Genomic DNA, 26,346 nt, shown 5'->3' with positions numbered 1-26,346 from the left:
ACTACGGTCTAGATCCCTACTTTCACTGGGTTACTTTCCTAATTCGCGAGTTATCTGTACGGGTACTATCTATCGAATGACCGTAGTCACATTCATCATTACACTAGATAGAAGAAACCGGACCGGTTATTCAAAAGGCAGGCATATTAAGAAAAATACGGTAGCATTGGTAGAAATGCCATCAGGGTATAACAGATCTATAATAACAGGGTGTTATCCCGCCGGATCCTATTTTTCCACGATTAGGGTTGGCTTAAATTCTATGCTGTCGGGGTGTTGCGATAATGTAACTCTTACTTGACCGGTTTAAGCCTAACTATCACTTGTTTAAGTGATGTTAAGTGACTTGGTAATAATAAAATTTGGTTATTGAAGCGACTTTTTTGAAAATAGGGGTTGCTAGATGGAATTAGATAACGCTACGTAAAACACATTGTAATTTTTTTTCTTTTCTTTTTTTCTTTTTATCGTGAGAGGTTGCTCACTACGGTCGATGCATCAGGTTTCCAGCAATCGTAATCGCCAATCCCGCCGCAATAGAGGCCGTTTAGATAGGTCCCTTCCAATATCGCACGTATCGATTTAGAGACCTAACAAACGGGCTCGTTTGTGGTATTCTTCTGGGAGCACATCGCCTTCCCTCTTCCGTAAATTAGGTAGACATTGAGCATTGAAATACGACGATACTCCCCCGGATGTGAATTTTCTACTTCTCTCATCCTCGCTCGATTCTTCAGCTTCGTCAGAGTAATTCGGAGGGTTCTCAAGCTCTAGCTGCTCAGCTAGATCGAGTAACTTGGAACCCGCTTTCCGAACCTGACGGTAGCGACTCTCCTGAAGTTCTCTCTGGGCCCACTGGCGAAAGTCTTCCGATATTTCGGCGCCAGAGCGGAGGAAAATCTCGGCAAGTTCTGCGAGAAGTAACCGGTCGCTTTCGTCCAGAATGATCCACGATGTTGATTCCAGCCAACTAAGCCATGGGGTCGTTGTAGCTGCCTCGACCGGATCGAAGACTTCGTAATTTGGGTCTCCGCCGTGAGAAATGAGCAGAGACGCCATTTCGGATGACAGCCCATACGTATCTTCACCATATATCCACTCTCGGATACCTCCATAGGTCAAGGGGAGAGAAACAGCCTGATAAAGTAAGGCGGACCATCTATCCTTCTTAAGTTTTGACGGATTATCGAGTGGGGAGGGAAGATGGCTCTTAAGAAAATTAATCGCGCCGGCTTCAACAGCAAGATCTATCACTACCGATGACGATTCATTCGCCTCGGCAATCCGCCCTAGCATATCGTCGTCGTTCTGCGGATCTGATTTCAGAGTATCGATGAAGGGCTGGATGACCCAGAAAATATTGGTTTTGTTTTCAGGATTCTGAATATCGGATTGTGCCCCCCACTCGAATCCGTCGCGGAGGAATCGAGTCGCCTGCGCAGAATCATAGGGGATGCTCATCATGGATGAATAGAGACCGATTAGGGACAGTTCCGAGGCAGCCTGGAGCCCATCGGGAGGTCGCAAACACTCAAGATCCCATGATTTCTCGTTACTTAAGAATTCAAAGACTGTCCGATGCATAAATATGACTCTTGCATCGATCTTGACATCGTGCTCTTCTTCACCCCATGAACCGCAGAAGCAATGCTTACGGTTTTCCCGACGGACGCGACTCGCCCCCCAATATGTCTCCAGTAGTCCTCCCGTTCGACTCCTTAATCGACCTTCTAACTCTTCACATAACGTGCGCTTCTGGCCTTTGCTTAATTTCGGTATTCGCTCCATGCTCGTATAATCATCATCTATTAGCGCCAAGCCGAGCAAGGTCATGTCGCTGTACTCAAGCCTATCCCGCGCCTGTCGCGCCACAAAGCATATTCGCAGCATCCGAGACCCCTGTTCCCTATGGCGTTTATTTATTCCATTAAGCATGTGTTGGAACATTTCCTCTAGCTCCGGTGGCAGCTCATCGACGCGACGCCGCAACTCGTGAATTCTATCGTAATCTGCAAACCCTAGAATAAGGGACCTGCAAGCGAGGATAACCCAGAGGAAAACGCCGGAAGACTTATCGACTAGGTCTTCCATAATGGCCGTTGCCTCATCAGGATGTCGATCTAAGAGGCCTTGCATATATCTATGACTGCCGATGGTTTCTTCGACATAAGCCCTGATATCGGCACGTGTTAGATGATGCAGATCCAACGACGGAAGTCCGTCGAAAGAGGCAACGCAATCTGGAATTGGTCTGCTCGAAACCACGATTTTAATATGAGAGTTCGTAGCAAGCTCCCTAAGAAAATCTATACTATCCAGATAGTTCCCCACGAACTCATCTAGCCCATCAATGAAGAAGCAGAACTTGCCGATCTGTGATGCCTTCGTCGCAAGGACCCGGAACGCATATTTTGTTTCGGTAACAGATGGCAAGTTCGCTGCGCCGTTGCTGTCGTAGAGTTGCTTCCACATGTTTGGAAGGACTTCGGAGATAAGAGATGGGTATTCAGAGAGTATTTGGTATAGAAGAGTTCTTGATAATCCCTCCTGAGACTTTTGATCATAATTTCCCATATTATAGAAGAAATAATGATTTAGGAAGTATCTCGTGTTGCCGGCCCATCTAGATAAGAGTTGTCTTGTTCGTTTGTGCTGGATTATGTGCTTCATCAGCGTCGACTTGCCACTCCCGGCCTTCCCAGAAACCCAGTAGATCCCCGAGCCAGATTGAAGCCATCCCGAGAGATCATCCCACGGGTAAGTCCCCTCGGGTGGTGCAAGTGCCCATCGTAATGTTTTATGATGCGCTTCGGAAATTGACTCCCTCCTTTCATCGATAGTTCTGAACCACAACCGGCAAAGAATCTGCTCCTGACAAGTACGTGTGATATGCTCCTGAGTTAATTCAGCAATTACCACTCTACTTCCGATTGCTGCTTCGTGGACGAGTTTGAGCCCTCTAAGATCCCTAATGGTAGCGACATCTTTGTCGGTTGCGCTCCGACTAGTTGTTTGATTGTCAGATATCGGAACAATCTGCGTAAGCTTCGTAGTGAAGTGGTTTAGTTCCTTGACTAATTCCTCGAATCTCGCCTTATCCCGGACAACCCAACGAATTCGCTTGCTCGTTGTCGATTTTTTATCGCGTATATTACTTCGTAGTTTCATCGCCTCGAATTCTTTAACAAACTTGGCCATTCGATGGCCGCTAATCACGGCCACGTAGTTGGTGTGTCTAGCGCCCACCAACCCCGTTTCATTATCAGGCCGCTGCTCATCCGCCTTGCCTAGGCCATAACGATCTTTCAGCTGGGCTTCGTCACCTATTAGTAGTTTAATGCACCCTAAGATGCGAGCGATAGCACACTGAATATTGACATCGTCTAGTCTTCGATCGTAGTCCGGTCGTAAGAGCCCTACTTGCTCGGACCACTGTAATAAAATAGTCCTCTCAATATCAAACTTGGTCTCCAGTATTTCGTAGTCTCGGCCGAATTCTCGTGAGCTCATAAAGTCATTGAATAGGTCTATGGCATCCCTAAATGCGCCTATCACACCCACAAGGCCAGCTACTCCCAAGACAAGCCCAGCGATCTCGGCCATCTTAGACTTGTACCTGATCACTGAAATAGCTAGATTAGATTTGAAAAGTAAGATACCCCGAGCAACAATTGAAGAAGGATATCAGGGGGGTATAGAATCTAAAGGCCAAGTAATTATTGAGGTGTGGCCGTGAGTGTGGCATTGTCGATAGTCAGCACTGCCGGCAAGTCCAAGACGGCCTCTATTGGGTAGCTTCTTGGGCACCGAGAGCATTGCCACAATGCGTGTTGAACTGTACAACACATCACCTCTGCTATGTGCTATCGCAAATACAAGGCTGCATTGTAATAGAATAGATCATTGCTTTTATTGGTATTAAGCCGACAAATCATTTTCCAATGGGCCGATAGAGCTGAAAGTCTAAGCCCTCAGGGCTCCAAGAAAATGTTAGAGCCTTAACAAAAATGGGGCAGAACGTCCTGTCATAGCTACCCCCTTAAATGACTTTGGGGTTTACATTGTACGTAAAAAGCCAACCTTATCTTTACTACAATTATCGACATAGAATTATATATATATCATATCATATGCCTTATACTGCTTTCGATATAAGGAAACTTAGATTCCTTCTTCTCTCTACGGCGATTATCTTCTAGTGGGTAGATGGGAACCCAACAACATCTCCAGATTCGTCAATTCTGTTAGAAACTATAGGGAGATAATTCCATTTTAAAGTGTTAACCATACAGGATTTAACTTGAATCCCATTCTACATAGATCTAAGAGAGTGGGCGAGGACGTTGAAACTAATGTCAACATACAAAGAGGATATAGGCATCCTTAGGAGTAAAACTTCGAGAAATAGCTCAAGGGTTAAGATAGGTATGCTATTATTCACGTGGGCTTAGATAAACGAGGCTCTCTAATAGGTAGTGCTGAGAACATCAACGCACTACCGACTTGTCAGCACTATTATATGCAACGAACCCCAATACGGCGTACAAAAAGCTTACGCCGTATCGTGGATATTGGATGATTAAAGTCTGGTCTTACAATCTCTGAGGTCAGCCAAAACTATAAAGGACGATATGAGTGCCGCGATCTTACCAATAGTAATATCTTTCCCCCTTAAACGTACACGCTGACGACATCCAAAACCCAATAAACTAGACTCTTAGCCACCCCGGACTGACTGCATATGTCGTACCTACAGTTACGCAGGTACGCGTGTAACAACCAATATCAGATTTCAGAGACGTCTATTAGACAATATAGTTACGCATCGAATTTTTTTAAGAATGTGTAGAAGTACAACTTAAAGCCAAATATCTATCGCCACTTGCGTCTAAATAATGTAATCCATCTAAGTCATCAGTCATCCGGAACGCCCCCTATCAACCCCCTTTGTGGCCTGACAAGACTCTCCAAATTTAGTGAAGGCCAATATCCCTGTCTATTCGTCCAGCTAGGCTCTTAGGGTTCTCAGATCAAAGTCCATTATGCCGCAATGGTTTCCCGGCAGAATCCGACATGTCGTCGCCTGATTCCGGCTGGTTGACGTAGAAGTCGGGACTGTTATTTTCCACGCTCATCTTTGCTGCGTTGTACCGTTTAAAGGCGCTTTCAACCAGCAAGCCAACCTCCTTTCTGTTCCGTCCAATGACGCCCACAGCAAGTAACGCTTCCGTCTCTTCAATCCAGTCCTGTAGCCTCCTAAACCCTACACGGTCCTTCTCCAGCCTCTGCGGCTGTCCAGACCCCTTAATCAGAGCTAAGATACCAGCCAGGACCGTATTGATGGCTCCGAGCACAGTAATAAGAACTTCGTATCGTCCAGAGTTTGGACCCATGGCCGTCAGCGCCGCGCCGATGACGATCTGAGCGAAGTAGCAAAGGTAGAGGAATGCAGTGAGAAGGGCGTTCTGGACAGCTTTGGTCTGTTGAATTTGAATTACGGATTTGTATATGCCAACCGCGGTGTTGCGCCCTTCTTCGAGAGTACCGCTCTCGGTACTATCGCGGGCATAGTTTATTCCCAACGCTTTTCTAAAGATAACGAGGTTCTCATCGTTAGGTCCACGGATAGCAAGGCCTGCCGGGGCTCCCCAAGATAGATTGGTGATCGTCTTTACGGGTGCAGGATCAGTCGGGGTTGGGTTCGGTATGCTTGGTTTCTGGGGCGAGGAGGGAGATTTAGATGCTCTGGGTACAGAGGGCGAGCTTATCTGAGGAACCGAAGTCCTCGACCCTGGACTTAGGAGAGGAGAGTGGACGTCTTTGATATCAGACATCGTTGCGAGACTTGCCAAGAGATATTATTTCCTCGTCTCAAACCTTGAATGAAGCAGTATCTGGGACTTTGAAATGCTATGAATACCGATCCTCAAGGCAGGGGACAATGAAATCTTATTTATATATGGTAGCGTATATATTGTATTAAACCTAACAGGCAAGGGCCCTATGAGTCGTCTCACCTGACCGATGGGTCATGCACCGTTACATGGTCTGCATCTAGTCATCGCCTCGCTTTGAATAGGTTCAATCTGTCTCACGTCTATTCTCATCACACTGATAGAACTAGTTGCCAGTTGCTGACATAATTATATAACCTTATGAGTACTTGAAGAGGAATTGCTGACGTTGATCTCTCAGTCAGGGTCGCTCCTTAGGAGAGAAGCCAGGTACGAGATCTCATAGAAAAGAACACTCGCTATCCAAAAGCGACAATAGCATGGTCAGACTACGAGTCGAATGTAAGCAGTACCAAGCAGTGACGTCGAAGTGGACGACAAGGAGATGTTAGTCGGCGCTTCCAGTGTGATAGTAACCCTACCTTGTAGAATATTTGGCTGACTCCATATCAAGAGGACTTCCCCTTGCCTCGGTCGTTCCGCAGCAACTTACCATCTTTAGATCGTTTGTCCTATCCTTCTTACGTACAATGTCGTTTACCGTTCTACCTTTTCTTTCATGATATTATATCATAAGTAAGAAAATCGATACCGACGGTGTAATTCTTATCAGTCGTTAAAGATCGTCGAAGATCACAAGTTGTACACCAACTTCGAACAGGTATGCTAACCGTAACAAGCCAGCGGCTCCGCTTTGCATGCAACGCAAGTCCCAATATCTTCAGGGCCTGAATTCCGTAGCACACTTAGGATTTCTTTTTATAGAGAAAGAAATTAAGAGAGATGGATAAACGAAAGCAGTACTATTGAAATGTCGTGCCCATATACTTTTCAAGATCGCCAAGTCAGAGATCATTCGGGCTGGGTTGGGGTGACTCGGATGACGACCTAGGCTAAGACAGGGGGAGTCATTACTCCTATCAGTTTCCCATCACATGCCGCACAATAAATTGCGTCAAAAGGGGGGATTCTACCAAGAACGTTCAACAATGTTTTATGTATGCAACACCGTTATTCCGTCAAATCAATTATGAAGTGCTATAAAAGTATTGTATGCAATTTCGCCATCATCTCAATCCCGATCAGTAAATTCTACAGTTGCATTTGACCAGGCCATGTCGCACGCTGGATGCACCACTCAATCAGTGATACCAACTCCGATAATCCTTCCTCATCGCGGGGCATTTCGTGAGACCCTTTATGTATTTGTATCTTCCTAATATATGGGTCGCAGAGCCCCGTGAGTTGAACTGAAGTCGGAAACAAAGGGTCATTCTCACCCCATACGTGTACGGTCGGTATTCTTATTTTCAACTCCAACGGAATTTTGTTCAGGTTTAGCCCAAAGCAATCGTCCGAGTTGAACACTGCCCGGCGCGCCTTGGTCGTATGAGTTGGTAAAGGACCAAGCCCTCGGTTTCGCTGGAATTTTGCTTCCGCTACCACGCCTTCTGCCTCGTTTGAGACGGGCACTCCGAGGTCCTTTAGAATCTTGAGCGGAATGCCACCGTTGATAAAAATAGCAAATTTGAAAGCTGGCGGTAACTCATGATCATACCACTGCCGGTATAATAAGAAGCTAGAAACAACAGCGGCGCTTTGAGAAACTGCTAAAATGCCATCGTAGGGTCCGTCATTGTCCAACTTGTTAGCTAGCCACTCGCCAGCTTTACGAATATCTTCGACTTCTTCAGCCTCATAGAACTTATAGCGATGTACCTCATGGGGTGACGACTTTTCTGCTGGTAAGCTTGAATATTGTAAAGGACCGTTGACAAATTCAAATAGGAGGTCTGGGTTTGAATATTGCAACTTTAGTAATAACGAAGCTACTCAAAGGGTTAGCGAGGGAGATATGTACCATAGTGGTAATAACGCATGAATAGATAGGTACCTAATTCTGATTTCAAAATTGCCTTATTCTGGCTATCAGGGTGAAGGCAGAGTATTCTCATGATGAGATGAATGCTTTAAGTAATTAAATAACAATATTTCATCGTCAATCGTTCATTAAGCTCTAGGTAAGCCACCGCAAAAAACTTCCATCTCGGATATCCGCCCACCCCCGGAGGTCCGGCTTTAGAGCTCTTTCTCATAGGGCCAAGTTTCTTATATAACTCATAACTGTTTTCAAGAAGTGCTCATCTTAACTCAATACCTACAAGGCAAGCACCTGATCAAATGATAGTCTAATTATATGTTCATGAAGGGATAAGTCGAAGTGTATATCATGTACGGATACTTGACAACCAATTAATTTTCAAGAGATGTTATTGGTCTAGGTTAGACGATTAAGCGCCTTACGCATGATGAAGGCGTTTGTGCGGGGCATCCCAAACCTCTTGTCACTTGTGTGCCTAATGGTTGGTTGCTAAGAAGTACTAACCTGTTGCTGGGTTGGCTCGAGCTTCGTATTTCGATGTTTACTTTAGGTATTGTACCTAGGTACACGAGCAATAACAATTATTTCCCACCTTTCCCTTACAAACCTGAGAGGAGATAATAATATTTCGCACCATGGCGAATCCGGTCGTAGCGCCTTGGGAGCTTGATCCTGAAGGCGATGTCCTGCTTACACTTCACAACCCGAACGCACCATTTGCTGTATGGGACGAATACTGGTATAGGAAGCAAATATTTTCTTTTTGGGGGCAACTTGTCACTGAGCCTCAGAAATCCGAACCGGCGAAGGCTACTCCCCAAACCCAAACCGAAGCCACTTCCGAGAAAAAGCAAGGGTTACCCATACCAGACCAACCTACAAGTTCAAAACCTAAAGTTCAGTTCTTGCTCTCGTCAAAACATCTCTCTTTATCTTCTGGATACTTTAAGAATCTTCTGCGAGGTCCTTGGAAAGAAGCAACGCCTACATCTCCAGATGGTCGCCTGTGCGTGGACGCTGAGGATTGGGATGAGAATTCTCTGCTCCTTCTAATGCGAATTATCCATGGTCACAATTTCAAAGTCCCTAAATCAATGACCCTTGAAGAAATCGCCAAAGTTGCCGTACTAGTCGACTATTACCAATGCCATGAGGCAGTTATGGTGTGGTCGGATGTATGGATAGACAAGATACCTAATCCGATACCTAATCCTGACGAAAACGCGTTCAATAGGGATACTATTCTATGGATTCTGGTTGCTCAAGTATTCCGCAAAGAGCAATCATTCAGGAACGCAACTCTAGCCGCTATACAATACTGTAAAGGTAGATTTCCAACGCTAGGCCTGCCAATCACAGCAGTAGCCGGTAAGTATCTATAGTCTATCCAATCGCGTCTGCGTAGACAACATACTAACTGCTTCGATAGATAGAATCGATAAGGAGAGGGAGAAGCTCCTAGGTCAGGTTTTTACTTGTGTATATGACCTTCTTAAACGCTTGCGCCGGCAACAGGTTGGATGCTCATTCGCGTGTTCGTCGATGATGCTGGGCGCACTCAGTATACAGCTCCATCAGCTAGGGATCTTCGAACCGCAGCTATATCCCCCATATCCTCGCTATTGTTACGTGATAGCTATATCAATCATGTTGAATATTGCTACTCCCGAATGGATGGTCGTGCCACAATTAACGTACGCTCCGTTCACAATACAAAATCACGCTTGTACACTTTGGCATTTTCTCTCCCCAATGTTGATTAATAAAGCCAAAGGTATTGAGCTGGCAGATATCCAAGGGGAAGGAGTCAAGATGGTCTGAGGTATTAACTAAAAAAAAGCCGAGAGCATGCATCTAGCTTGGTGGGCCATTATCTCGGCTTGGCTAATAGGGGACTCGGTGCTGCTACTACGTTAGATACCTATATAGAGTTCTATGCTGAACAGAATCTGGTGCCCCTTGCAGAGTATGGCATATCACTCCAACTATCCAAGGGCCTGACGTAGGCCCTAGACACAGCTAATGATATCACTACACTCTGAAAAGATTCAGAGTTAACTGGTGAGACAGGAATATTGTACGATGCTGTGGAAAATCAACGAAAGAATGTGTATGTATATTGAAGATGAGATGCTGTCTAAGTTCTGATCAGGAGACATCACTTGCTATGGGACCTATTGAACAAACCGCTATACCATTAAAAGGTTATTTGGTAATAGATTTTATTCTATTATTTTATAAATGTCCGATAGATAGTAATGTCTAACAGGACCTTTATAAGATCCCGTGCGGCTAGAATGTGTTACCCCTGCAACAGGCTTAGAGATAACACTGCACCTATTCAATACACAAGTTGCCTAGGTACCTATGTATACTTCAAGACGGAACAGGATTTTTGACTCCATTAAATGCATTTTCGTCGTAAGTACTGCTAGATATCATTCTTATTATCTAGTTGCTGTTCCCTAGGCCTTAAAAACGACGTATTAAATATCATCGACGTAAGTCTATTTCGTATTAGTACATAATAGCATCACCCATATCCTCTCAAGGGTATCCCTCGAACAAGCCACTTACACAGGTAGGGAACGAATTTGTCGGATGTCAGCCATCGTAGAGTGAGGCTTAACATGATTGGGAAAGTGGTCGAGAAAGCGTAGAACTATCGTCGAGACCAGACTATCACCTCGACTGTATTTCCCCCCTTTTGCACGACTCGTCTCTCCAATCTTCCCTAATACTACTGGGTATTCACCTCATCCACACCACTCATAGAATCGATCTCCAACCCCAACACAACCCAATCACCTCCGACCCGGCAACCCCGGCACACCAACATACCTCTCCTCCCTCTCCGTCAAAAACATAACCTGGATCCAGAACTCCTTCAAATCCGCGTCCCACCACGTCCAATACCGGTCCCCCGAGCGATCGATCTCCCTCGCCTGGAGCTTGAACCCGCACGTCTCGTACGGCTCCGCCGCCACGAGCATGTACTGGAAGTTCTTGTCGGGCGGCTCCTCGACGCGCTGCTCGAACGCGCTCATGAACCGCACCTTGGGCGTCACGTCCTGCGCGATCTCCGGATACTGCAGCTGGAACAGCAGCCCTTGCTGCAGCGTCACCTGGTCCCGCACCTTCGTGATCTTGTACCCCGGCCGCCCGATCTTGACCACGTTGCGCCGCACCATGCCCGCCCCGAAGCCCGCGCCCACCACGCCGACGGGCAGTCCCGTGTTGGGGTCGATCTGGCTCTTGCCTTCTTTCTGCTCGCGGGCGGCGCGGCGCGCGAGGTTCGTCTGATGTTTCTTGCCCTGGGTGTGGGCGAGGTAGGACCCGTCATTTTGGTGCACGGTTAGACATAGGCGACATTCGAATGAGCCGACGTGGTTCTTGAAGAAATAAGGGTCCTTGTCGAGGTCGATTGTTTCGAGAGCGAGCTTCCGTAGACGCTCTCGTCGGTCGGCGTTGGTGGCGCTGTGAGAGGCGACACCACCGCCGCCGAACTTGGAACCGGCGCGGTTCTGGTAATCCATTTCGTATCTTCCCGCGTGTTGCTTATTTGATATGTATAGTATTTATATGCCGATTCTGGAGCTATTTCGTCGCGTTAAGACTTTGCGCGCGGATTGAATGGGAACTTCGTTGGTGTTTAGTAGTTGGTATAAGAATGGAAGCGTGTAATTATGGGACTGGGAGCGAGAAGCTAAGTTCTGATTGATTGATTGATGGCGTTTGGAAGCTAGGGAGATAAGATAATGACTGCCGGCTGCTAACAGCTGTCAAGTAAACTTGCACTTACGTAATCATCCCCCCTTTTTATTGTTATCTTCATGCCAGCAGGCCAGTTTGAAGGTACGAAGTCGTAAAATAAAATAATGATTAATCTACAGCTACAGCAACTACACTTTCATTTAGGATAGCAAGGTATTTACACACAGCTCACAGTAGAGACAAGATAATAGTAACCGTTCAGTAGCCACGTTGACCAACTACTCGTAAGTAGTTTACTGCTATGTCATCTAGTTCATCACGCATCAAAAACATCGCAAATACAAACGCAGTATCGTCTCATGAGTTAGCGGCCAAGATATTAACGTAATCAGACTACCAAGTCTTCATTTCAGAGATGTGGCTCAATATTTTTTTCTTCTTTTTTCTTCGGCACGGGACTACCAGGTCTCACCGCAACATTATTTCCTGGATTCGGGGATATGCCAGACAATCTATTGGCCTAAGCCACGACCCCCTCCAAGTCCAAATCCTCAATTGTCCTAACCTCAGCTCTTAGAGATCACAAACCAACTAGGTTCGGAACGGGCCGAATAGTCGAGACTAGGTAAATCAACCACACGCTTAACGGAAGTTGTTATCGAACCGCTTGAACGTGTACCCGATGAACGGTAAGCTCATCTCGGGTGACTCTTCAATTGGTTTTCCACCTGCGATCGCCTGGTTTCTCAAAGCCGTCGCATTGTCCGTTTGATCGATCTCGTCTGTTGGGAAATAGGTTGTGTCGATGGCTGATGTTAGACGAGGTTCAAATGGAGCTCGAATACGTCGAAGACTATCGAATTCGACACCGCGGAAAAACGCATGGCTCTTTATCTCCTGAGCCCCGCTTCTTCCAAGTCGCACCTCAGTATTGCAGATGAGACTGGATATTTATTAGCTGATGTAAATTCAATGACACAGTACAAAACTTACCTTCGGATTAAGTGCTCAGCCTCTCTTCCAAGCGTGATATCGTCTGGGAAATAAAGTGATTGTCGCCAGTTGACAATCTTCCGGTATGTGTCGTGGCTGTCTTCCGCGCAGAACGGCGGCCAGCCGACAAGACATTCGAACATGATGGTACCCAACGACCACCAGTCGCAATCAAAGGTGTAACCTTGCCCTGTAAAGATTTCGGGTGCGATATAGTCAGGGGTACCCACGGTTGAGTACGCCATCAGTCTTCGAGACTTCCTCCAGTCATTAATTTGGGAACGGTTGCTGACCGTCAAGTTAATCTGGTCAAGTGCAACCGAGTTCCGATCCTTAGGCCGACTCGATTTGCCCTGTAGAAGTTGTTGGTAGTAGTTGTTATCGTGAAGCTTGTGGAAACCTGTAGATAGACCGAAATCGGTAAGCTTGACGTGTCCGCCCCGATCAAGAAGGATATTGTCAGGTTTGATATCACTATGCCACCTAGTCAGTAATGGAAGTACTTATGAATAACCGAATTGTAATCATACCGGTGAATGAAACCAAGCTTATGAACGGCTTCGATAGCTAGCACGATCTCTGCTATATAGAATCGTGTAATATCTTCGGAAAAGATTTCGTACTTGATAAGCATCGTCATCAAATCTCCACCAGGCAAGAATTCCATCAGCATATAGAGGAAGTTGGCATCCTGGAACGTCGTGAAGAGCTTAACAACCCAGGGGCTGTCAGACTCGGCTAAGATGTCTCTCTCAGCTCGAACGTGGGCTAATTGATCCTTCTTGAACATTTCGGTCTTAATTAGAGACTTCATCGCATAGACCTGGCCGTCGGCTTTCTTCTGGACAAGTTTGACTTCTCCGAAAGCACCCTTTCCGATGATCTTAACTGTAGTATAATTCTCAGGCTTGTCCTTAGTTCGCAAGAACCGTAAATAGCGTGCTTCCTTTTTGCCGCCGTTTTGCCAAATCTGTTCGCGCCTCGACGAGGATTGGTTAGGTTCTGAGAGTTTCTGTTCCATCTCGCTCTGTCTATTCGTAATTGAGCAGTTAGCATCCTTATCAACATCAATGGTAGCAATCGATCTTAGGCTTAACTATAATGACATACCGTAAGTTGCGCTCGCGAGCGCGCTTGACGCTATCCTTGAAGAAATCCGCAGCTAACTGTGAACACTTTTTCTGGTTGTTGTTTGCATTGAGACCATATTTCTCGGGGTTTCGCTCGGGCGCAGGCTGAAAATCTGGGTAGCGGGAACCTTGACCGGGCATGGGAGGAGCATTCGCATAGTTATAACCAGGTTGCTGGCCAGACGAGCCTGAAGTTCGGGGTCGCTGACCTGGCGAAGGACCTCGCGCTCCATAGGAACCACCTCTACCGGCACCTCCTAGATTCTGGTGGGAGAACTGGTGAGCCAGGCCGACATTGGGATCATTGGTCCCCGGAGTGTTGGATCGAGGCTGATATGCTCCTGTAGCTTGGGCACTACCGTAGTCGGCGGGAGCCTGATATGGGTTAGGCGCAAAATAGCTGCCCTGGGGAGCATAACCACCAGCATACTGCTGAGGAGCTTGAGACTGCTGGGCAGCAAGATTCTGTTGCGAAGACATTGGGAAGACGGGCTGAGGGAAGGTAGAGGGCGTGGTAGGATATTGGCGGTCTGAGGAACCAAGCCGCTGCTCGTTACTGTTGAAGTTAAGATAGAGGCGGTTATTAGGGTCCATCCTAGTTGCGATTGCTTCAAAGTTGACTTGTAAAGTATTTCCTAAGAAAGACTTTAACCTGGAGTGAGTGTATGTAAATCGAGGTAACGAGTAGAAGAAGTGAAGTCTTGGTAACCGAGAAGGGTAGCTTGGTTGGGTTAGATGGATGACAACAATATTGTTGTGGGTAGCTAAAACTTCATTGGTCCCTTGAATATCGAGTTCACCGCAATATTGATCAATGTCTCAAGAAAAGCGACTGTCTGTTGCGGCTCGTTAAACGATTGCTGCTAAACGATTGCTAGCAACGCGAAAGTGCGCCGCAGTTGATAGAGGGGTACCGCACCACTGGAATTCAACTTGAAAATTCCAGGTATTCCCCTTTTCGCATTGACGAAATGATCTGTACGCAACTGAAGCAACTGAACGATGACTTGATTTCCTGACCCAGTAAAGGATAGAGGTAAAGAGAGTGTGCGAGGGGGGGATTTTTCAGAATTATATGAAGTTGTCTGGATGGATCCCAACCCTCGAATGGAATAAAATGCTACTGGTCAAGGTAATTCCCTAAAGAGGACGGCAAGTGGGTGCGACGAAGCCCCTGAAAACACTCGCTAGCATGCCAACTGCCTGGGGAGGGGCGCTATCCACAGGCGATTAGCCATTCTAGGTTTAGCGTGCCAAGACCCCGGGCGCTCCCATGTTAGGGTCAGGGTGCTTCGTTTATCTGTTAAAGCATTGCCATGTGCATATATGTGGAGACTATGCACGTAGCCGCTCCAAGCTAAGAATTGTAAGGTCGTGATTGCATGTGCGTCCGCAAGCAACTCGAAACTCAAGCTTGATTAACGTCCCTGACGCACATACATACACATCACCCCATATCTTGTCCTATTATCACATGCAATGCATGTTTACTTTAAAAAGACGACAATGACATTTGGCTTATTTTCCTGATGTTTAGTAATTAGTTTATTACATAACGAAAATGTCTGTACTTACCTCTTGTCCCAGGTAGGTACGGCAAATACATTGGTACCTGTCTTCGAAGCTCGATAAGCTAAGCCTATGCACAATCCGAGTAAGAACAGTTAATACAACAGAGTAATAAGAAGTTATCAAACAACGGTCTTAAACCCCTTCACCTAATTTACTCAGCAGGGGACCTTGATAATAATTTGACCCTTCATATTATTCCAAGTCTCTCAAGTTTCTCGCTATGGCCTCTAATACATATTTGCATTTTAATACCGGAGAATGCTCGAGCCAGTTATCCAGAATTTCCATGCAGATATCCCATTCTATCAAGTACCAGAGTACCTAAGTATCCACTATCCAATAAACTCGTTTGATTGGCTGGAACTTACCTAAACCGGTAGGTGAACGTGGGGTTCACCGATAGGAGCTACATAGATCCGACCCATCGAAATTTTGTTATCGGCCGCATCTGATGAACTTCGAGCAAATTTCAAGATTCCTTCTCGGGATTGTGGCTCATATACAAAAAATCCGAGGATAATTCGCCATGGCGGACCAAAAGCCCCCCGTCCAGGGCGCTTCTTCAGCGTCTGCCCCGCCTGTAAGTAAAGTCTATAACCCAAAATAAGCTGTCTTATTAACCTGTGACAGGCGGCGGCGGCGACAGCGACAAGCTCTGGGGCTACTTACAAGGCTCCAACACCCAATCCAGCTTTCCGCATGATGGGAATACCAGGGCTACCTAAGAAGCTTCCCTCTCGCAACTGGATGATATTCTTTGCCATTACAGGATCATTCTCCGCTGCCATAATATACGACAAGCGCGAGAAGAAGCGCGCAACCGCCCGGTGGTCTAAAGCAGTCTCCCACCTCGCGCGCGAACCCATCACGAACCCGACCCAGCTACCACGAAAACTCACCATATTTCTCGAGAGTCCCCCCGGTGACGGTCTCCGTGTTGCGCAGGATCACTTCACCGAATACGTAAAGCCGGTATTGGCCGCATCAGGGTTAGACTGGGAGTTTGTACAGGGCAGGAAAGAGGGCGATATTAGAGCTGCGGTAGCTGAGAGGATACGACGGACGAGACAGCCGGAAACAGAGGGGCAGACCAAGGAGGAGATAGTGCGGGAGATAAGAAAGAAGAATGCGACACCCGAGTGGCAAGGTATCCGAGGTGACATTGTGATCGGACGACATACGTGGAAGGAGTACGTCCGGGGTATACATGAGGGCTGGTTAGGACCCCTCACGCCGCCCGTATTACCGGAACCCGAAGTGAAGAAAGCTGAGGAGACGCCGGCCGGCGAAGGAAGTGATGGAGAGAAGCAAGAGCCGAAGCCTGAGGAGAAGCCCGAGAGACCACCGCAACCACCACCATACAACACTCCAAACGACTATCCCACATCCCCCCTCCCGATGCTTATCCCCGCCGAATTCTCCCCCTCAGCACCCATACCATTCCCCCACATTCTAGGCTTCTCCAACACCTTCATACGTTTAAGACGTTTCCTTAACCGCCGCCACCTAGCCGACGACATAGGCCGCGAAGTTGCAGCCGCATGCCTCGCAGCGGCACGCGAGTTCCGCGAGGACGCAGACCTAACACGGGCAGAGCAACAGACGGTTCTCGAACACGAGGAGAGGGATTGGCCCAAGGCTATATGGAAAGAAGATAAACCCAAGGAAGGCGAAGAAAAGAAGGTTTCCGCCACACCTCAGGAGAAGATATGGACGAGACCCATAGTGCTAGATCCGCGAATCGCGATGCGCATGCGGCGCTTCGAGATCCAGCCCGAGGAGGAGGCTCGCGCCAGGGAAATCGTGGTCCCAGAAGAGGAGGTAGAGGGTTGGATCAAGGGCAGTCTCCGGAGCTTGTACCGCTGGGCCATCTCGAAGCCCGAGCCTAATCCCTCGTGGCCTGACGAGTGAGCGTCGGTCCTAATCGCTTGTCTAGACTTGCCTGGGTCTAGCAATCGCCAGGGATTCAAATGTAAAATATAATAGTATGCATAAAAGGATAACCTCATCGTGCATTGCCGGTCGGCATACGGCTCTGCCTGTACTAACATGCCGCAACGCATCGGATCTGCATAGAAGGTGGTGGTAAGGGGGGGCAACGTTGGGATGTGCTACGCCGTGTATGTAGGGTATTATATGACGACCATGTGATTATGTTTACATTAAAAAATTCACAACTCTATCTTCGGAGCACTATTTGTCAGCCAATTATTCGTACATTGTACATGTGACATTGTCTGTTGGTATGTATTACCAACGTAGTCGTGAGCTTCAATTATCAGTATCTCTGATTTGTTCGTTGGTTCCCATGGCAGACGCTCAGTTCACCTATCGTACACATATCCCGGTAGACATCCCCAGCCCCCAGTTCATATTAGGCCTTAACCTATGTTGAGGCAAGAGCCGTAGGAAATTATAGCGGCGGTAAGCGAATAGCCATTATGAAGCTTTAGCTGGGGTGTATTAATCATCGTCATCTTCGTCAGAGCCATAATCCACCAGGCCAAGCTTCGGTTTTGGTTTTGGTTTTGGCTCCTCCTGCACTGTTTTCTCCTCTATGGGTTTCGAAGACTTCAGGTCGGAGGTTGCCATGGTATTCGGTATAGGCTTTGCTTCCTTCTTCTCCTTCGACCCTTCCAGCCTCGTATCCGGTGCGGCCGCTCGTTCAACTTCCTTTTCCGACCCACTAGCTCTCCTCTTCACACCTTTAACAATGGTCTTTACCTCCTTATCCGGCCTCTTTCGCTTCTTTGCCCCGCCAGTCCATGTCCCGACATCATCGCCGATACCTTCATGCACGACATCTCCATCTCCATCTCCAGAATCCCCGGCAGGGGCAGCGGTCCCGGAGGTAGCCTTCTGTGCCTGTCGGAAGCTAGCCAACCTCTCCTCCGTCTCACGCTTAACCCTTTCCTCCTCAACGCGCCGCTCGTCACGCATGCTTTCCAGAAAATCGATCTCGTCGTCGTCCAGCGCACGGAACTGATTGCTGATACGAGTCTTCTCCTCGAATGCCGCCTGCTTAGCCGCTAACATCCCGGGGCATCTCGCCCTTATTTTAGCTTTTTCCTTCTCTCACTTATACAATACAATGCCGTCATAGGAGCTCGAGAAAGATATGAAATAGAAAAAAGAATAAAAGTACCAGATAAAATAAAATCGTACCTTTATTCGCCTGCAAAATATCATACAAGGTCTTATTTTCCCCACCGGGACCCCCCTCGACCTGTGCCCTACGCGCCTCTTCGCGTCTCCGGCGGTCAGCTTCGAGGTCGCGTTGCACGGCTTCCCATTCGGCGTTTCTCTTCATGGTTTCCTTGTCCCATTTTTGTGTTTCCGGGGCCTCCTGCACCTTGCTTGAAGGTGTCACGGATGCGGGCTGCTGCGGTTCACCGTCGTCGCCGGCGATAGTGCCGCCTGACACGAAACGGGAGGCCATTCCACTTGTTATTCAGTAGGTGTTTTGGCGTGTAAATGCGCAAATGAGAATCAAGAAGTATCATGTATCTTTTAGAAAGCTCATCAAGTATTTTATTTGATTGCCTAAGTTATACCCGAATCCTTAAAGATTCATTTTGAAGATTCATTTCCCAGTCTCAAGTCGAAGATCACAGAATATTGACGTTAGGATCTTGTTACGAGTCTTTATCGATAAGTGATGCACTGTCAGAAGTTCCAACACGCCTAAATTATTTAAATCATCTACATTAAATCTTGCTTATGAGGTAAGTACCTAAGGTATATACGAAATTCAATCTTCCAGTTAAACAGTATCTAACTCAATTAACTATTTGACGGGTCAATATATCCGACATCACAAAAGACACATATTCGTGAAGTTTGCAGTTTAATATTTTTAGTCTAGGTTTATCAATTGTACGTAACAATAAGTCGAAAAAAGCCTCGATGGGCTGTCAACCATAGCACCTCGTTGTCTGTATCGAGGACGCCTATAGCCATGCAAACTTCAAGACAGCCAAACCATACCATACGGCTATATGTGCGAAGCATCGCTAACAACCTCCTTCAGACCCCAAACCCTCGATCCGTACCCCTTTACTTGGCCTTTCACCTAGGCTCCAGTCATGGTAATCATGAAAAGAATTCAATCGAAATACCCCACTCAAAAGGGGCAAGAACAGTAGTAGTGAAGGAAAACCAACGAGTATTAGAACCAACCCAGTAGGAAGTCTAATACACGATCCCCTCCAATCACCTGGCCAAGTGACGTAGACATCGAGGCGTGTCAGGTGCCAGGATTGCCACTCAGTACTAAGCTGATTAGGACAAAGGCGAAGACATCCACATCTCGCGAAGGCTGCTGGGTAGTCGCTCCGATATGATTCACACGGAGTAGAAAACAAATAGTGCAGCCCAATTTTTTATCCACTCCCAATGCTGCGTCCTACAGCTGGACCAGTGCCCATTTTCTTTATTTCAACCCGAGAAAAAAAAGAACCCAAAAAAAAAACGTATCCTATGAGCCCTCAAACATATTGAAAGACATATTCCAGTCTATGAACTGTACAGTAGGAACATAGACTGTGGGAAATACCCCCTGGAGTATCCGAGATATCCACAGGACTGCTCAAAAAGAACCCGGGCTAATCAGTTGTGCCAGCCTCGAGCAGATATTCGTGTGAATTTAACGTAAGAATCGTGAGTAACCATAGACAAAGGAACAGGAAACCCAACCCTACCCTGGCGAGAGCGTCAAGTATCGACTTAGACTGGCCGAGGCGAACGGATAGTCAGCCTCGTCCACAGGGCGCAGAAAAGGGTTACCGACGAAGCGAGATCTATCGTCCCGAATAAGACTCAAGGTATAGAGGTGAGCGATAGGACGATGAGGCTGGCTAGATAGTCCATCTCTTTATTTTAGAACGCCAAAAATAGAACCTTGACTTTTGCCGCCGCCGGTATAGAAATGCGAACCCGAAGGTAACATGCGATAATCTATTGCAAGTGAGAACAGGAATACCGGGCCATCCCAACAAACCAAAACCAATTAACGCCGCTATAATTATTGATGCGGAGACGTCGTAAAAAAAATTCAATGTCGAAAAAAGGAAAAAAAGGAGTAACACGTATTGAGGCGAAGGAGACGCCCACTGAATATAGGGATTCTGGGCCGGGATTCGAGGAACCGACGGAATCGAATGTTTTCGCGACGGTACGAGCGAATGGATATCGACTCGAATGAGAAAGTTAAAATCGATTCGGCGACCTCCTTTACCCAAACCATCCCATACCAGGGATGAAAACCTTACGCCAGTGTATAGGAAACTCCGAGGGTATCTGAGTAACAAATTTATGTAGAACGATGCCAGAGTAGACATTAGTGCAAGTATTCCCCATATCATAAAACCTCGGCTGAGCACAAGTCAGCCTCATCCAAACTGGCATCGATAATACAATACGACGTGTCATCGTAAAATCGGCCCTAACCCATCACCGACTGGGTATAACTGTGCTGTTACGCGTAAACAGCCGCTGTGGCATGGCGTTGAGCCCGACACTGGGTACAGCATTCAGGAAAGCTCGGGTCCCACGGACCAGAGCCATATTGGGAACAGTAATGTTGAGGGAAATGGGAACCGCTACGGGATCTGTATTCGTTGTGGTCAGGCGGGCCAGGCGCCTTGTAGTGTGGCTTGTAGTGTCGGTTGTAGCCTCCATTGACGGCCTGAGAGAACCAGTCATTATAAGAGGAATTCAGAGAAGCAGCCGAGTTGAGATACTCGGGGGTTCCGTAACCAGAATCTGGAGGAGTCAAAGGAGCCTGAGGTTGTGACCAAGGATTACAATATGAGCCTTGCCAAGACCCCTCTCGGCATCGGTAATCGGTGGTCCCGGCATGGACGAGCCTGACATTTACGTTTACATTTATGTTGAAACGTTCGTGCTCGACAATCTCCTCGTGTCCCCAGCCCTGTAGGGAAAGAGCATGTTGTCGTACTGGCTCTGAATGAATAGCAGTAACAATTGGTGCCAACCTCTCGCGCATAGCGATGTGTGACTGTTGCTGCTGTTGTTGTTGTTGTTTCTGTTGCTGGTGGAACTTCTTGTTCTCTTCCCATTCCTTCCAACTCTTGAGCCACGCATTGTAGTCCTCGCTCCGATCAAGATTGACATACAATGACCAGCCAATATGCTTCAACCACTCGTTTTCCATAGTGTTGAGCTCCGACACCGCAATGCCACTAACGTCGGACCATGATCGATTCTGGAAGGTATTGTCGTCGAGGAACTTACTACCGAGGAGAAGAGAAATAGTCAGCATTTTCCACATCTGGCCCTCATTCGGATTGAATGAACCAGACTGGTTAAGCATGTTGACCCTCTTAGCCAAGTAATTCATTCCGAGGAGGATGGTGGTGCTCGGGAGTCGTGTAGAAGTCAGTATCTGATTCACGAACTTCCGGAACGCGCCAGAAACTGATGATTTAGGGAGAATGACTCGCACTGTCATTTCAGCCACATATTCCGCCATGAGTTCGGTCTCGTAATCGAGAACCGCGCAGACACCGCCCGGCATGATGACGGCTGTGTGGAAAGACTCCGTCAAAAATCTAGGATCGACCTTTGCTGGAGGGTTTCTGCTTCAAGCACGTGGATAGTTCAGTTGGGTGGGAAGACCACGAGACAACTGGCTGCGATATCCAAGGCCGAAGAGATAAGAGAATATACAGGAAAAGGTGGTTGAGAACCCTATTGAGATTCGCAAGCCATGAAGCGGTTGTCTCTATCTCGACAGATCGAACTATAGGTTGAATCGAGAACCGGCTAAAGAGACTCGTCCCAATAGGAAATAATGTGTTTGGAAAAGTGAGTAATCACGCTGTCTGCCGAGCTAGGGCGATGGCAGCGATTAGGATAGACGAAATTAGTGTCAAGTTGTATTTGAGTAGGAAATACGCGCAAGCCGTCGAGGGTATAAAAGGTTCAGTGAAGACCTCTTAAATCTGTGGTTATTCGTATTAGTGGATTGACAAAACGATTATTTTTCTGGGACAATGAATCGATTTAAATAAACACAATCGCTCTTTGGGCGTGTTTTGTTAAAATTTTAGGTTGGAGAGCGCGCCGAGAGGTGAATTGTTGAATTGTCTAGAAGGATTGAAACAGGGAAAAAGAGACGTGCTATTGAAAGTAAATCGAGGGCAATGGAGCAATGGCACAGATTCTTTTTCAAACTTTCATTCAAGATTCAAGTCCGATCGCGAATGAGTTTGTATCGTTTCAAGACTGGAGACGTGACCAGAAAGTTAAAATCGTGAAGTGCATGACAATCCAGGTGCTCGGACATGTATCGGCATCCAGAAAATGTTCGAAGCGTAGTCGTGATGAAAGGTGACAGCAATTTAAAGGGATCGTAAATGATTTGAATAACAGTGATAGTACAGTATTCTAGAAGATTGATTTAACTTACCTAATGCGAAGGATGTTGATGGTGGTGAGAACGCTTCCAAGATTCGGTAACTAGGCTGTTCGCGAAAGAGTGATATGCGAGTCCAGTCGAGCTATATCGAGTCGGTAGTGGTGTTCGTGTTGAAATGCAAGAATTGGTCGTCGCGATTGTAACTTTGGTTCACTTTTGTCCGCAGAGCGCAGAGGATGGGCGAGAAATGCTCTTTAGACCGGCGAATAAAATCCAAATAAGACCGAAATGTTGCTTTCCAGCTCGAGTACCTTCTCCTGCACGACGAAGTGCAACTTCGTTGTGCCTCTCTCTTTTTCTTAGGGTTCCTATGTGTCGTAACAACCTGAATCCTGACGTCGACAGCTCCGAGAATCGAAAATTCGAAAATTCGGTTCAAGTCGAGTATATTGGCAAGCGGCGGAATTGCAAGGTGTAAGAGAAAAGGAAAGAAGAAAAAGAGGGAGACGGAGGTAGAAGCGGCAAAGTGGTGGGTTTGAGGCGGAAGTGTTTGGGAGGTTGAAAGGATTGGGGAAGGATGGGGAATTAGAGAAAGGTGATGATGTTGACGGAGCACGGCCTAGTGTAAGAAAAAAAAAATTTGGTCAAGGTAAAGCCCACACACACACTAGACCAAGTTCTCACACAAACTCAAGAAACCCCATGGCAACTTCCAATGTCTCCAGTTTAGAGAGAAAAAAAAAAACAATCAACCAACCAAGTCTCCGCAAAGACTAAGTGGGACCAGACGTTCTTTGACCGCTAGCGCCGCCCGGTACCTTGTCTGCTTGTAGCGTCCCCCTACTGTTTCCAGCCCACTAAACTTAAACTTATTACCCTAGTGTACCTACCTCTGTAGAAAAAACTGGGAGCGGCCAGCGCGCAGGCGTAGAAAAAAAAAAAAAAAGAGGCGAGTTGGCCACTGAAAGAATAGTGGAAACAAGGGGGTCGTCTACGTTACAGCGATTGGGTACAGACTGAATCGAGCTAGCAGCAAGAAGCGGTGGTCCAGGTTCTTCAGGTGGATCCAGCATCTAAAATCTAACACAGTTCAGGCAACTGCTACTAGTACATAGAAAGTGTACCCAAGTACTTTAGTACCTGGAGATGTTGTCCCGGCAGGAACTCTGGTAACTGGTAAATGGGGTGTCCGTAAAAGAAATATGCTGGGTAAAATGTACCGATTCCATCAATAAATACGCTACCTATGATACATGCCTCTGCGGATTATATCCCAGCATTTTTAGACTCCTCTTCTAAAAAAAAAAAAATAATAATAAATAAATAAAAAATTCAAAGCTATCATCCATCTATCCATCTAATGAGAAGTATAACATCACCGTGAAAGATAACCTCTCAAATCTAATCGAAGATTTCACGGCACTTAGATACCTACCTATGTATCCTTTATTTTCTATGTAACAGCTTGTTCTTTTTCAGGACCCTTCTATATTGGGTTTCGAACCCTTTTTTGACAACCCACCGATTATGCTCAAGCCTTTGCCTTTATTTCCAACTAGTGTAACGCCGAAGTTTACCATTGAAGATCAGGGTCCTACCTATTTTAGTTACGCCTTAGCAAACTGATACTAAGTAAAATAGTATGTGTTTCCATTATCCAATCCAACCGTTAAACATTAACAATTACAGCTAGCCACTCCTGTCTTAGTTCGCCGGTATTAGCTAGTTTGTACACCACGTTGGGTTCAGTCATTGTTAATATATATTTTTGGCAGATGTATGGATCGATATAGGTACGCAAACCATTTACTCCCACAAGACGTACTTTTTTTTTCCTTTGTGTCTTAACTGTGCAAGCTGCTTCAAGTTAAAACTACCGGTGTCTTATGATAAGTATCTTCTCTCGATACTGTAGAGGAATTAAATGAAAATAGCTAACCGAGGTAAGTAAGCGTTAGCTTCATGCTTTTCTTTTACACGTGGAGAGAGTCGAGACTTGTCAAGTAAGACGCGTGACCTAAACGGATGTTGGGGAATATCAGACTCTGAATGCGGAAAGTATTATTATTCTTTTTTTTCTGGGCGGCGTCTTTTTAATCAATATCCATCCGGGACCCCGACTAGCTCGACCTTTGCTCATTTCGGAACTATCATCTCCTCCTTTGTTTCGATATGCGTTACATCACCCCATCTGGATAAAAGGTCAGTTTGTTATCTAGTCAAAACGGGATTATTGCCCTCGCATGTATGATGCTGAGCTGTACCGTCCTCGGTCCTGCTGTTCCCGTACAAGCGGTGGAACAGAAATAGCGTCTTCGGTTCTCTGCGGTATTGACATTTCTCAATGCAGCAGTTCGAGTTGTGTGTCCCAATGGAAGGACGGGGCATGCTGCTTAGCAGACTACTTGGTCGGGCTCTTAAGCGTGGATGAAACCTCCATCACCACTAGCTATATGCTGTCGCATCTGAGTGAAGTGTCAGGACAATCCGGTCAGCCAGACTCACCAAAGACCAAAAGATTGACAGTTTCTAATATGCGCCCATAACACCAATCCATGTAAGTCAACGCGTCAACTAATGAACGAAGCCACACACGTGTTGAGGCCCATTTAAGAAACATGGAAGATCAAGGGTCCCAGGGTGTATGTACAGCATATTAGACAACGGTTCCTCTCCCGTATGTGCTCATGTCCAATGGGCCCCTTGCTCGGGGCGGCACAATATAAATCCCACAGATGCGGATCTTCGGAAGTCATGCATACCTCAATGGTAGATACTCACCTACACACGTAAGGTCCATAACAAATGAGCCGCCACGAGACTGTAGAAAGCTTGTATACCCACCCAGGTATTCGATATCTCGATGGTTGGCGAATACAATTTGAGAATATAGATTACACAAACAAATGACAAATTTCTCAACTAATAATTCTTCAGAAAAAATCAGATACCTAGCATTATTAGAAGCCAAAGAACATGCAGATACCCTTAATATCTGGGGTAATCTTGAATCGAATCGGGCATCGTGCTGAGGTATGTACATAGATGGGTATGCTATGTAGAAGAGGTATGTACCCTCCGTAGGGCAGGTACCAACCCGATAATTTCCAAAAGGGCGTGACGACCCATAATGAACTAGCCTATCAGAGTTATAGGATTCATAAGAAGCAATGGATTTCCGCGATACACCTCTATGTACCTACACTACCTAGGTACATAAACACACCCCCTCTCTCGGTCCTTCTGCGCTAACCCCCTAAAATTTCTTGGAAAAAAAAAGTTAAATTGGTAATATCAAGAAAACTTGGAAGTTCTGAGGGATTTTTCAAAACTGAAGCATCGCATCGGCCTCGGCTCGCAGTTCTCAAGCAGTAATATCCACTAAACATCTGATCGTTGCAGTAGCAAGCCTACATATCACTGAGTTGCTTGGTTGCTTCACCAAAGAGAATCGCAATTAGTAATGAAATTTCAATCGCAATTACTATTCAAGCATCCAAGAAATCCAGAACTGCTGATCAGCACAATTCTTCATGTATAATGTATACGTCACCGCCGCATAAATCATCCTACCTACTACATACCAGCATACTTGACACATGCAGAAATGATGGATATTCTTGGATGATCAAGACGACCTAATGCAGCTTGCTATCAGAAATGGGCAATACCTACCGTTTCAACGTTCATGGCCCAGCCTCGCTAATGAGGTAATGGAAG

General features: G+C 46.5%; 9 protein-coding genes across 9 annotated transcripts; 2 read left to right on the top strand and 7 right to left on the bottom strand.

The window, feature by feature from the left end:
• Positions 1 to 364: 364 nt before the first annotated feature.
• On the bottom strand, positions 365 to 3,603 carry F5Y00DRAFT_268350 (prion-inhibition and propagation-domain-containing protein; the record flags this gene model as incomplete). Its single annotated transcript, XM_048012237.1, has 1 exon — positions 365 to 3,603. One exon carries the CDS (start codon positions 3,601 to 3,603, stop codon positions 583 to 585), a length of 3,021 nt encoding a protein of 1,006 aa, XP_047866542.1. The 3' UTR covers positions 365 to 582.
• Positions 3,604 to 4,981: 1,378 nt separating this feature from the next.
• Positions 4,982 to 5,921, bottom strand: F5Y00DRAFT_34077 (uncharacterized protein). Its single transcript, XM_048013512.1, has one exon. It carries the CDS (start codon positions 5,832 to 5,834, stop codon positions 5,031 to 5,033), a length of 804 nt encoding a protein of 267 aa, XP_047866541.1. The 5' UTR covers positions 5,835 to 5,921; the 3' UTR covers positions 4,982 to 5,030.
• Positions 5,922 to 6,946: 1,025 nt separating this feature from the next.
• On the bottom strand, positions 6,947 to 8,219 carry F5Y00DRAFT_34074 (serine hydrolase FSH). The gene is made up of 2 exons (XM_048013511.1): positions 7,849 to 8,219; positions 6,947 to 7,783 (listed from the first exon to the last, which is right to left on the bottom strand). Exons 1-2 carry the CDS (start codon positions 7,907 to 7,909, stop codon positions 7,047 to 7,049), a joined length of 798 nt encoding a protein of 265 aa, XP_047866540.1. The 5' UTR covers positions 7,910 to 8,219; the 3' UTR covers positions 6,947 to 7,046.
• A 150-nt stretch (positions 8,220 to 8,369) lies between these two features.
• Positions 8,370 to 10,028, top strand: F5Y00DRAFT_34070 (uncharacterized protein). The gene is made up of 2 exons (XM_048013510.1): positions 8,370 to 9,204; positions 9,266 to 10,028. Exons 1-2 carry the CDS (start codon positions 8,472 to 8,474, stop codon positions 9,655 to 9,657), a joined length of 1,125 nt encoding a protein of 374 aa, XP_047866539.1. The 5' UTR covers positions 8,370 to 8,471; the 3' UTR covers positions 9,658 to 10,028.
• Positions 10,029 to 10,077: 49 nt separating this feature from the next.
• Positions 10,078 to 11,506, bottom strand: F5Y00DRAFT_232786 (uncharacterized protein). The gene has a single exon (XM_048007211.1). It carries the CDS (start codon positions 11,370 to 11,372, stop codon positions 10,641 to 10,643), a length of 732 nt encoding a protein of 243 aa, XP_047866538.1. The 5' UTR covers positions 11,373 to 11,506; the 3' UTR covers positions 10,078 to 10,640.
• A 221-nt stretch (positions 11,507 to 11,727) lies between these two features.
• Positions 11,728 to 14,829, bottom strand: F5Y00DRAFT_232784 (serine/threonine-protein kinase cot-1). Its single transcript, XM_048007210.1, has 4 exons — positions 13,654 to 14,829; positions 13,074 to 13,574; positions 12,544 to 13,017; positions 11,728 to 12,493 (listed from the first exon to the last, which is right to left on the bottom strand). The coding sequence occupies exons 1-4, from the start codon at positions 14,265 to 14,267 to the stop codon at positions 12,193 to 12,195; spliced, it is 1,890 nt and encodes a 629-aa protein (XP_047866537.1). The 5' UTR covers positions 14,268 to 14,829; the 3' UTR covers positions 11,728 to 12,192.
• A 658-nt stretch (positions 14,830 to 15,487) lies between these two features.
• Positions 15,488 to 17,444, top strand: F5Y00DRAFT_34037 (mitochondrial import inner membrane translocase subunit Tim54). The gene is made up of 2 exons (XM_048013509.1): positions 15,488 to 15,825; positions 15,876 to 17,444. Exons 1-2 carry the CDS (start codon positions 15,772 to 15,774, stop codon positions 17,154 to 17,156), a joined length of 1,335 nt encoding a protein of 444 aa, XP_047866536.1. The 5' UTR covers positions 15,488 to 15,771; the 3' UTR covers positions 17,157 to 17,444.
• Position 17,445: 1 nt separating this feature from the next.
• On the bottom strand, positions 17,446 to 18,874 carry F5Y00DRAFT_34032 (uncharacterized protein). The gene is made up of 2 exons (XM_048013508.1): positions 18,411 to 18,874; positions 17,446 to 18,274 (listed from the first exon to the last, which is right to left on the bottom strand). Exons 1-2 carry the CDS (start codon positions 18,682 to 18,684, stop codon positions 17,709 to 17,711), a joined length of 840 nt encoding a protein of 279 aa, XP_047866535.1. The 5' UTR covers positions 18,685 to 18,874; the 3' UTR covers positions 17,446 to 17,708.
• Positions 18,875 to 20,605: 1,731 nt separating this feature from the next.
• Positions 20,606 to 22,255, bottom strand: F5Y00DRAFT_34028 (uncharacterized protein). Its single transcript, XM_048013507.1, has one exon. It carries the CDS (start codon positions 21,781 to 21,783, stop codon positions 20,722 to 20,724), a length of 1,062 nt encoding a protein of 353 aa, XP_047866534.1. The 5' UTR covers positions 21,784 to 22,255; the 3' UTR covers positions 20,606 to 20,721.
• Positions 22,256 to 26,346: the final 4,091 nt, after the last annotated feature.

This window comes from Daldinia vernicosa, assembly GCF_022497035.1.
Source record: "Daldinia vernicosa strain CBS 139.73 unplaced genomic scaffold F5Y00scaffold_14, whole genome shotgun sequence".
NCBI lineage: Eukaryota > Fungi > Ascomycota > Sordariomycetes > Xylariales > Hypoxylaceae > Daldinia > Daldinia vernicosa.
Note: the sequence above shows the minus strand (reverse complement) of the source record. Positions and strands in the feature narration are given on the sequence as shown.